General features: G+C 43.7%; 3 protein-coding genes across 3 annotated transcripts; 1 reads left to right on the forward strand and 2 right to left on the reverse strand.

Moving 5' to 3' along the window:
* Positions 1 to 1,835: 1,835 nt before the first annotated feature.
* Positions 1,836 to 4,017, reverse strand: LOC139468506 (melatonin receptor type 1B-B-like). Its single transcript, XM_071250498.1, has one exon. The coding sequence runs from the start codon at positions 3,590 to 3,592 to the stop codon at positions 2,672 to 2,674; it is 921 nt and encodes a 306-aa protein (XP_071106599.1). The 5' UTR covers positions 3,593 to 4,017; the 3' UTR covers positions 1,836 to 2,671.
* A 1,817-nt stretch (positions 4,018 to 5,834) lies between these two features.
* Positions 5,835 to 7,476, forward strand: LOC139467792 (uncharacterized). Its single transcript, XM_071249299.1, has 2 exons — positions 5,835 to 5,845; positions 6,201 to 7,476. The coding sequence occupies exons 1-2, from the start codon at positions 5,835 to 5,837 to the stop codon at positions 7,474 to 7,476; spliced, it is 1,287 nt and encodes a 428-aa protein (XP_071105400.1).
* Positions 7,477 to 7,632: 156 nt separating this feature from the next.
* Positions 7,633 to 9,912, reverse strand: LOC139467793 (uncharacterized). The gene is made up of 4 exons (XM_071249300.1): positions 9,882 to 9,912; positions 8,321 to 9,000; positions 8,107 to 8,280; positions 7,633 to 8,025 (listed from the first exon to the last, which is right to left on the reverse strand). Exons 1-4 carry the CDS (start codon positions 9,910 to 9,912, stop codon positions 7,633 to 7,635), a joined length of 1,278 nt encoding a protein of 425 aa, XP_071105401.1.
* Between the last annotated feature and the right edge of the window lie 1,500 nt (positions 9,913 to 11,412).

Consider the following 11,412-nt stretch of genomic DNA (forward strand, 5'->3'; position numbering starts at 1 on the left):
ATAGTTGAAATCATAGGGAGTTATCTATTTCTAAGAAACTGATAATATTTACAAATGAGAAGTACATGAAACTCATCCTCACCATAGCCCTCATTACAATAACGGCATAAACTACTTTCTTTATCTTGTACATTTTTCTTTCTGAGATTGTTAAAATTAAAATTATGTAATATTATACGTAATTTACACAAAGATCTTCTTGTACATTTTTCTTTCTGAGATTGTTAAAATTAAAATTATGTAATAATATACGTAATTTACACAAAGATCTTCTCAAAGTTCTATCCTGAAGTACAGATACATATTTTTCAGGAACATGTAAAGATTTTATATTGATTTTATATATATAATGGCATAAAAACCTTGAGGATGATATTTGACAGTGCCAATCTTGTGAAAATATATCAACTAATCTTTCCTTAAGCATGAAGATAAATAGTTTATCATTTCCAGCATCTTGAGATATCCATGCAAGAGAAAAACCAGACATACAAAGAATATTTCTGATATCAGACACCAATAAACAATATTTACCCTTTTCATCCAAGGCTTTTAACATATTATAACAATGAAGAGGAAATCTATTTGAATTCATACGAAGTAGCTTTATCCAATATTTAACTGCCCGTAGCTGGGATGAAACAAAAAGACTGGTACGACCAGTTTCTTCTAGAATGGCTTTGTTAGAGGCATATTTACCGACACCTAAAAAACGTTTAAAGTACATGGCATGAATTTTTTCTATGGAATCATTATAATGACATCCCCATATTTCTGAGCCATACAGCAGAATTGGTGCTATTTTTCTGTAAAAAATGTCCGAAACAACTCGGAAAGATATAAATTTGTTTTCTTTAAAAACTCTATAGACAGGAATCAAGGCTTTAGATGCTTGCAGAGCCAACTGCTTACAAGCTGTTGACCATGCTAATGAAAATACAGTCAATCCTAAATATTTATAATATGAAACAATATTGACTGTCTTATTACAATACGTCCATTTTTCAAATGTATTTAGAATACCACCTTTTCTGAAAACAATAACATTTGTCTTTTTCAAATTTACTTCAAGGCCCCATTTCTCACAATATAGCTGGAGTACATTTAACTGTTTCTGGAGGCCACTAACTGAAAATGATAATAAAGCAATATCATCAGCAAATAGTAATCTATACGTGACTTTTTGACTCCCTGAAACCCAAAGAAAACACCGTCCGCCCAGCTCTCGATGTCGCATAAATGTTGGTATTACTGTATACTGAAGACGTCATGTTCAGATCACAGAACTGTTGCCAATTGCCAAAATACAAACATTGGCCCTTTCCATTCTTACACAAATTATAAACGTAATTTTTTTTCTTTTTTTTTGGAATGTTTTTTATGGCAACATTTGTATGTCTGCTGTCAGAATGTGTTAAAGTTTATAGAGGTTATCACGCGAGTATGTTTGGGGATGGTAAATATCCTGCATTAGGAATAAACATTGTATTTAGCGAGCCTTGGCGAGCTAAATACATAGTGTTTATTCCTAATACAGGATATTTACCATCCCCAAACACACAAGCGTGATAACCTCTTTATCATATAATGTCATTCTTTAATTCTGTGCTTCAAAATCGCTTTCCCTCACTCACAAACAATACCGAAACATTGCGAGTTTTCCTGTAATGCGCGCATTAATATTTATTACGTCACAGGGTAAGTGATGTGTCAGTCGGACAGTGACAGTAGCCTATATAGTTCCAACTGAAATCTCTTTCATATACAGTGGCGAAGCAACATATGCGCAAAACAACAATAATAGTTTTCAATTGCCTTTCGCGGCAATCCATCGGTCCGTCTGCTAGAGTAACTGCCCTTTGTCAAAGGGAAGCTACTCTAATCCTTGTCTATGAGACGTCACGGCCACGGTCAGACGTTGTTGACAGTCGGTCTGTCCTGTCATAACGTTAAGAAGTATAGTCAGATGTACACACAGCGACAAAACGAAACAAGGTAACAATTCAAACATATTTTGGCCAAATCCAACTATTTTAATTTGTGGAGAAAGGTTCAAGCCGCAGAGGTCTACAAGCACAGATATGGCTACTGATCCCGCTTGGCTAGGCCTCGTGCCCTCGTGCCGAAATTTATATCGCCAAAGTTGCCAAAACTTCACATACGTCACATTTAGATATGATTTTCAGTATATTAGGCTGTTCTTTTGATGATGACAGCATTTATCCCTGTAGTTTATCCAGATTCCCGATGGTTAATTCTGACTCGATCGCCGAATGACGAGGGCGACGCCATGTTTGTTTATAAACAGTGAAAGTAGTCCCTACTTGACCTTTGATATTTGCATCTCTATCCGCATATGACCCCAACGGATATCGTTTTTATCCGTTGGCTTTATCCTGCCGAGAAACCTACCCATTATATGATAAAGTAATTTATCGGTGAATAAAAAATGTTTATTAGCATGCATATGGTTATGGTTTTCATTGCTTTTCTGAAAAAGGACTCCACATGACATTGGCCCTTATGTCTCTAAAGTCTTCACATGTAAACACGTGTACACATTTAAATAAACATTGAAGTACGACATTTGGACATGATCGTAAACAGACAAATATATGATCTGAACACAACACAACTAGATGTCTTTAGCAGTAATTTGTTACCGCCCTGTCTAACGACGACTTTGACAGAGAATTTGTTTAAACGCCCTCCTGAAATCTGAATTTTTTAAAGCGTAGATGACAAAGTTCATGCCGCAGTTGGCGACTGCGAGTGGAATGAGGAAGTTCATGACGTCTATGCTGATTCCGACGGTGTACCCGAGAGCTAACGCCACCATGCACGGCGTCCAACACATCATGAACGTCCCAAACACCAATATAAACATCTGTATAAGTGGCCATCCCTGACGAAGTCGTGACGTGTGGATGTCCGGTGTCCTGATCTGCTCCTGACGTACGATGTCGCGACGATGTCTGTAGGAGATGGAGCCGATGTAGCAATAGCAGCAGGCGATGATGGTGCAGCAGACAACGAAGCAGGGGACGAATAAGTACAGTTGGAGGTAAACTGTGAACACTTGGAACATGGTACAGTGAGACGCGCTCTCCCACGTGTTGTGATACAGAGAGACGGTCCCTCCCAGAATGGCCAAGCCCCACGCGGTACCCAGAGTGACGAGTGCCCGCCGTGGCGTTATCATCCGGTCATAATGTAGACAGAATTTAACGTAAATCAGCCGGTCAACTGCTAGCACTACCATGGTCAGCACAGAGGCGACAAGGGACGTCACAAGTAACATGTGTCGCGTCAGACACATAAATTTATAGCAGTCAAATATCTTCTGCATGTTTGGTAGGTATTTGACACACTGGTACAACGACATGACCCCAGCCAGAAGGTCTGCCACTGCTAGAGACACCACGTACATGTTAGGCACGGTGCGCAGAGAGGCGGTCCTCCACACGGCTACGATGGTCAGCGTGTTGCCGGCACAAATGACCACACACAGAACCAGGCTGACCGTGACGGTCACCACATCCACGACGGACATCATGTCAGCTGAAGTAGCACTGCAGTTACTATCGTTCATGTTGTCGTCGATGTCTGTTGCACTTTTATCCTCAGTAAAAGCTTGTGCTTTATGTCCCTGTGTTTATTTGCTTCACTACTATGTCTCTTGAAATGTTATACACCGGAACGTGCTGGCTGACTGACGCTCTGCACCTGGACGTGACATCAGACTAACGCTATGCATCTAGCAACGCTTTACACAGAGATTTACAACGTGCCTAAGGCTCTACACATAGATTTACTACATGACTAAGGCTCTACACCTACATTTGCTACGTGCCTAAGGCTCTACACCTAGATTTACTGTGTGACTAATGCACTACACCTAGATTTGCTATGTGACTAAGGCTCTACACCTAGATTTACTATGTGACCAAGGCTCGACACCTAGATTTACAACGTGACTAATGCTCTACATCTAGATTTGCTACGTGACTAATGCTCTACATCTAGATTAACAACGTGACTAAGGCTCGACACCTAGATTTACTATGTGACTAAGGCTCTACACCTAGATATACTATGTGACTAAGACTCTACATCTAGATTTACAACGTGACTAAGGCTCTACACCTAGATTTACTATGTGACCAAGGCTCTACATCTAGATTTACAACGTGACTAAGGCTCTACACCTAGATTTGCTACGTGACTAATGGTCTACATCTAGATTTACAACGTGACTAAGGCTCTACATCTAGATTTACAACGTGACTAAGACTCTACACCTAGATTTACTACATGACTAAGACTCTACACCTAGATTTACAACGTGACTAAGACTCTACACCTAGATTTACTACACGACTAAGGCTCTACACCTAGATTGACTAACTGACTAAGGCTCTACACCTAGATTTACAACATGACTAATGCTCTACACCTAGATTTGCTACGTGCCTAAGACTCTACACCTAGATTTACTATGTGACCAAGGCTCGACACCTAGATTTACTATGTGACTAAGGCTCTACACCTAGATTTACTACATGACTAAGGCTCTACATCTAGATTTACAACGTGACTAAGACTCTACACCTAGATTTGCTACGTGACTAAGGCTCTACACCTAGATTTACTATGTGACTAAGGCTCTACATCTAGATTTACAACGTGACTAAGGCTCTACATCTAGATTTACAACGTGACTAAGGCTCTACACCTAGATTTACAACGTGACTAAGACTCTACACCTAGATTTACTACATGACTAAGACTCTACACCTAGATTTACAACGTGACTAAGACTCTACACCTAGATTTACTACACGACTAAGGCTCTACACCTAGATTTACTACATGACTAAGGCTCTACACCTAGATTTGCTACGTGCCTAAGGCTCTACACCTAGATTTACTATGTGACTAAGGCTCTACACCTAGATTTGCTACGTGACTAAGGTTCTACACCTAGAGTTACTATGTGACTAATGTTCTACACCTAGATTTGCTACGTGACTAAGACTCTACACCTAGATTTACAACGTGACCAAGACTCTACACCTAGATTTACTACATGACTAAGGCTCTACACCTAGATTTACTATGTGACTAAGGCTCTACACGATTTACAACGTGACTAAGACTCTACACCTAGATTTGCTACGTGTCTAAGACTCTACAACTAGATTTACAACGTGACTAAGACTCTACACCTAGATTTACTATGTGACTAAGGCTCTTCACGATTTACAACGTGACTAAGACTCTACACCTAGATTTACAACGTGACTAACCTAAATGTAAATGCAGCTGTCCAGCTGACTAACTCATGTCACAGACCAGCTTTACTAACCTGTCACACATGAAGCTGTTCGCCATGGGTATCACAAACTAATACTGTCATCAAAGTCCATATTGTTCGTTGAAGACAAACGTTATACAGTGCGTGAATATTGATGTATAAGGTACATGTCGCTCCCTCGGTTACATAATAACAACTTCCGACCACTCATTTCAACACGGGATATCACGTCACCAGCACCTCACAATAACCTTTCACTTATCCAGGCTGCTGTTCTTAAAGAGGTTCTTTTGGCGACCACGTGTGTCGCTATCCTTGAAGGGATGGCGGTAACCAGCACGCCAATTTGACTGACTGTTTATCTTATTCTATCATCCTCAACGTAACACTGCTCCTTCATTGTGGCTGGCACATCCTCAACTTGCATGTCCCTGTCGCGATGTGGTTATTGGTACCACGACCTAATGCATGAAGAAGCATGTATTGGGAACGTGTCGCTTCAGAACTGACACGATCAATGGTAACCTGGTAATGTATTTTAATCTCTTTCCTGCTCATGTTGTTAGATGACTTGTTACTTCCTCAACGAAATATCTTCGTCCACATGCAGTCACCGTGCTTGTCAACATGCATTATGCTGCATGCATCACATTGACAAGAATGTCCGGAAACCGTGACCTATATATCCTGTCTCCGCCTCGCCTCAAGCAGCACAAGCGGAAACAGGCGTTACATGATTGATCAGACAGGGTCCCATGTTTACAGGGGAAAGACGGATGGATGAGCTTGATTTTACATTGTAAGTTGGATTTCTGATCCATCCTACACTGAACTTGGTCTCTGTCCCGTGTGTTACACTTGAGGTCTCTGTCCCGTCCTACAGCGATGTAACACTTGAGGTCTCAGACCCGTCCTACAGCGATGTTACACTTGAGGTCTCTGTCCTGTCCTACAGCGATGTTACACCTGAGGTCTCTGTCCCGTCCTACAGCGATGTTACACTTGAGGTCTCTGTCCTGTCCTACAGCGATGTAACACTTGAGGTCTCAGACCCGTCCTACAGCGATGTTACACTTGAGGTCTCTGTCCCGTCCTACAGCGATGTAACACTTGAGGTATCTGTCCTGTCCTACAGCGATGTTACACTTGAGGTCTCTGTCCCGTCCTACAGCGATGTTACACTTGAGGTCTCTGTCCTGTCCTACAGCGATGTAACACTTGAGGTCTCAGACCCGTCCTACAGCGATGTTACACTTGAGGTCTCTGTCCCGTCCTACAGCGATGTAACACTTGAGGTATCTGTCCTGTCCTACAGCGATGTAACACTTGAGGTCTCTGTCCCGTCCTACAGCGATGTAACACTTGAGGTATCTGTCCCGTCCTACAGCGATGTAACACTTGAGGTCTCAGACCCGTCCTACAGCGATGTAACACTTGAGGTCTCTGCCCTGTCCTACAGCGATGTAACACTTGAGGTCTCTGTCCTGTCCTACAGCTATGTTAAACTTGAGGTCTGTGTCCCGTCCTACAGCGATGTTACACTTGAGGTCTCTGCCCCGCCCTACAGCGATGTAACACTTGAGGTATCTGTCCTGTCCTACAGCGATGTTACACTTGAGGTCTCTGTCCCGTCCTACAGCGATGTTACACTTGAGGTCTCAGACCCGTCCTACAGCGATGTTACACTTGAGGTCTCTGTCCCGTCCTACAGCGATGTTACACTTGAGGTGTCTGTCCCGTCCTACAGCGATATTACACTTGAGGTCTCTGTCCCGTCCTACAGCAATGTTACACTTGAGGTCTCTGTCCCCTCCTACAGCGATGTTACACTTGAGGTGTCTGTCCCGTCCTACAGCGATGTTACACTTGAGGTCTCTGTCCCGTCCTACAGCAATGTTACACTTGAGGTCTATGTCCCGTCCTACAGCGATGTTACACTTGAGGTGTCTGTCCCGTCCTACAGCGATGTAACACTTGAGGTCTCTGTCCCGTCCTACAGCGATGTAACACTTGAGGTATCTGTCCCGTCCTACAGCGATCTAACACTTGAGGTATCTGTCCCGTCCTACAGCGATGTTACACTTGAGGTCTCTGTCCCGTACTACAGCGATGTTACACTTGAGGTGTCTGTCCCGTCCTACAGCGATGTTACACTTTAGGTCTCTGCCCCGTCCTACAGCGATGATACACTTGAGGTGTCTGTCCCGTCCTACAGAGATGTAACACTTGAGGTCTCTGTCCCGTCCTACAGCGATAATACACTTGAGGTGTCTGTCCCGTCCTACAGCGATGTTACACTTGAGGTCTCAGACCCGTCATGCAGCGATGTTACACTTGAGGTGTCTGTCCCGTCGTACAGTGATGTTACACTTTAGGTCCCTGTCCCGTCCTACAGCGAGGTAACACTTGAGGTGTATGTCCCGCCCTACAGCGATGTTACACTTGAGGTGTCTCTCCCGCCCTACAGCGATGTAACACTTGAGGTGTCTGTCCCGTCCTACAGCGATGTTACACTTGAGGTCTCTGTCCCGTCCTACATCGATGTACCACTTGAGGTGTCTGTCCCATCGTACAGCGATGTTACACTTTAGGTCTCTGTCCCGTCCTACAGCGATGTAACACTTGAGGTGTATGTCCCGTCCTACATCGATGTTACACTTGAGGTGTCTCTCCCGTCCTACATTGGTGTTACACTTGTGGTCTCTGTCCTGTCCTACAGCGATGTTACACTTTAGGTCTCTGTCCCGTCCTACATTGGTGTTACACTTGAGGTCTCAGACCCGTCCTACAGCGATGTTACACTTGAGGTCTCTGTCCCGCCCTACATCGATGTTACACTTGAGGTCTCTGTCCCGTCGTACAATGGTGTTACACTTGAGGTCTTTGTCCCGTCCTACATCGATGTTACACTTGAGGTATCTGTCCTGTCCTACATCGGTGATACACTTGAGGTCTCTCCTATCCTACAGCAATGTTACACTTGAGGTATCTGTCCCGTCCTACATCGGTGTAACACTTGAGGTCTCTGTCCTGTCCTACAGCAATGTTACACTTGAAGTCTCTGCCCCGTCCTACAGCGATGTTACACTTGAGGTCTCTGTCCCCTCCTACAGCGATGTTACACTTGAGGTCTCTGTCCCGTCCTACAGCGATGTTACACTTGAGGTCTCTCTCCCGTCCTACAGCGATGTTACACTTGAGGTCTCTGTCCCGTCCTACAGCGATGTTACACTTGAGGTGTCTGTCCCATCCTACAGCGATGTTATACTTGAGGCATCTGTCCCGTCCTACAGCGATGTTACACTTGAGGTCTCTGTCCCGTCCTACAGCGATGTTACACTTGAGGTCTCTGTCCTGTCCTACAGCGATGTTACACTTGAGGTCTCTGTCCCGTCCTACAGCGATGTTACACTTGAGGCATCTGTCCTGTCCTACAGCGATGTTACACTTGCGGCATCTGTTCTGTCCTACAGTGATGTTACACTTGAGGTCTCTGTCCCGTCCTACAGCGATGTTACACTTGAGGTCTCTGTCCCGTCCTACAGTGATGTTACACTTGAGGTCTCTGTCCCGTCCTACATTGGTGTTACACTTGAGGTATCTGTCCCGCCCTACAGCGATGTTACACTTGAGGTGTCTGTCCCGTCCTACAGCGATGTTACACTTGAGGTGTCTCTCCCGTCCTACAGCGATGTTACACTTGAGGTCTCTGTCCCACTATGCTTGTCGTAAGAGGGGACTAACGGGATCGGGTGGTCAGGCTCGCTAACTTGGTTGATGCATGTCATCGATCCCAATTGCTTTGAGGGGCGGTCGGGTAGCCTAGTGGTTAAAGCGTTCGCTCGTCACACCGAAGACCCGGGTTCGATTCCCGACATGGGTACAATGTGTGAAGCCCATTTCTGGTGGCATTGCTGGAATATTGCTAAAAGCGGCGTATAACCATACTCACTCACCAATTGCGTGGTAAAGTATTTCAGTTATACGCGTATCACGACGTGAAAACTCAGAAACATAATCAGGGTGTACTGGTATTCAATCCACTATCATAGGATCCTGGGACGCCTGAGGGACGCAACTCTGAACAGATAATTACGATACGGAAGACGACAGTTCCAGCTGCGTACATCCACGTCAATCATAATGACTTGCAGCTGATGTCAGTGCAACCAACTGGAACTGTTTGTTTGTTGTTTAACGCCCCACTTAGCAATATTCCAGCTATATGACGGCGGCCTGTAAATAATCTGGACCAGAAAATCAAGTGATTGACATCATGAGCATCGATCCAAGCAATTGGGATAAGATGACATGCATAAACCAGGTCAGGGAGCCCGACCACAAGATCCCGTTAGTCGCCACGAGAAGCATAGTCGCCTTTAACGGCAAGCATGGGAACTGTTAGTGGAAATGCGGGAACATATTTTCCCACACACAACCCCCACACACAATCACTTGGAATGATTCTAAAATCCCAACAAAAGCGTGATGTATGTATACGTCATATCGTGTTTATTATAGCAAAAACATCGTAAGTACAACTACAAGTGACATTATGATGTACCTTTGAACACCATAACAACACCACACAACATGATTTCGTTTAGTGCTTTCTATACCTTCCAATCAAGTGTTTTAGTCATAGAATTTTTCATTAACATTTACAGTCCGTTTGATTCCATCTGAGACCGATGAATTGCTCACTAACTCAAAATCTAATAATTGCAACAAAACCAAAATGTGCACAGCGACATGAATTGGACAGACCAACTCTGATGGTTTGTTTCATAATTTTGGACACCCGACCAGTCGCACATGGAACTGCCAGGTAATGAACAAGCATGTGCACCGTATATGGGGGTTCATCTCAAAAGCCGTTTTGGGTGTTCAATCGGAGTCACTGTTGCAGGTTTCTGAAGCCCATGACAGTGCATTCGGAATCGGTGTCGCTGTTGTCCGAATCGCTATCGCCGCTGTCCGAGTCCGAGGGTAAACTATTGACGTTGTTTGTCTTGACAACGAATCCAGCTTGATACTACTTGGCGGGTATTCAGGAAACCTGGCTACAGGGATGCTTAATTTCACGTTTGTGTCGTTAACACATATCCGTACAGGATGTTCTGAATTTGTTATGAAACACTTTCAGATTCGCTTCACAAATCATAAACACTCGCGGGTAATAAAAAACTTAATCTGTCAGTATATATGAAGGAAAATATGGACAGGAAATTCAAGGACTCTATTTCTGCTTACAAAATATAAAATGGAGGCTACATCTTTTATCAACGTGGTTATTTACATGCTTGAAATAACCAACTCAAACATACAGATACAGACACACAGTGGGAAGGCGACCATGCTTGTCGTAAGAGGCGACGAACGGGAACGGGTGGTCAGGTTCGCTGACTTGGTTGATGCATGTCATCGTATCCCAATTGCGTGGATCGATGCTCATGATATCAATCACTGGACCGCCCTTATATAGCTGGAATATTGCAGAGTGCCGCGTTAAACAACAAAGAAACAAACAGTGGGAAACATTATTCATGTGGCCAGCTTGGTAGTCCTGTTCGGATCCTAGGTCGAGATTAGATATTTTTCAGCTTCAGCTGTAAAACCAGATATCTGTATTTAAAACTGTGAGCCTGAATTTCTTTTTAAAGAAAAACACGGGTCCCTTACAAATGAAAACAGGTGTTTAATGAAGTGAGTTGGGTTTAACGTCGCTTTAAACATCATTCCAGTTATACGACGGCGTGTCAGCTTAATGTGGGAGGAAAGTGATGCATGTCTCAGACGTTTACCACTTTGGTGAAACCCACACGGGTATGGTGTTGACAAACCTAGAAACATGTTTTAATGAAACTTCAGCTGACTACTTAACCGTATTGTCTGAGATGATATGGGGACATTGCATTGTCAGCATATTGAATGACTGATATTGATGCAATGGCGGACATGTCTAAAATCAACATTACATTGTAAGCAGTCCTTAATGGCACTGTCACCGTCGCAGTGTAGGACGGACGCACAATACACCATGACATTTGCACACACGCTTTCCTGTGAGGCAAACAAGATGTAGCCGATTTAGT

The sequence above is a fragment of the Haliotis cracherodii genome, unplaced genomic scaffold (assembly GCF_022045235.1).
Source record: "Haliotis cracherodii isolate W230 unplaced genomic scaffold, xgHalCrac1.p SCAF_2, whole genome shotgun sequence".
NCBI classification, from domain to species: Eukaryota; Metazoa; Mollusca; class Gastropoda; order Lepetellida; family Haliotidae; genus Haliotis; species Haliotis cracherodii.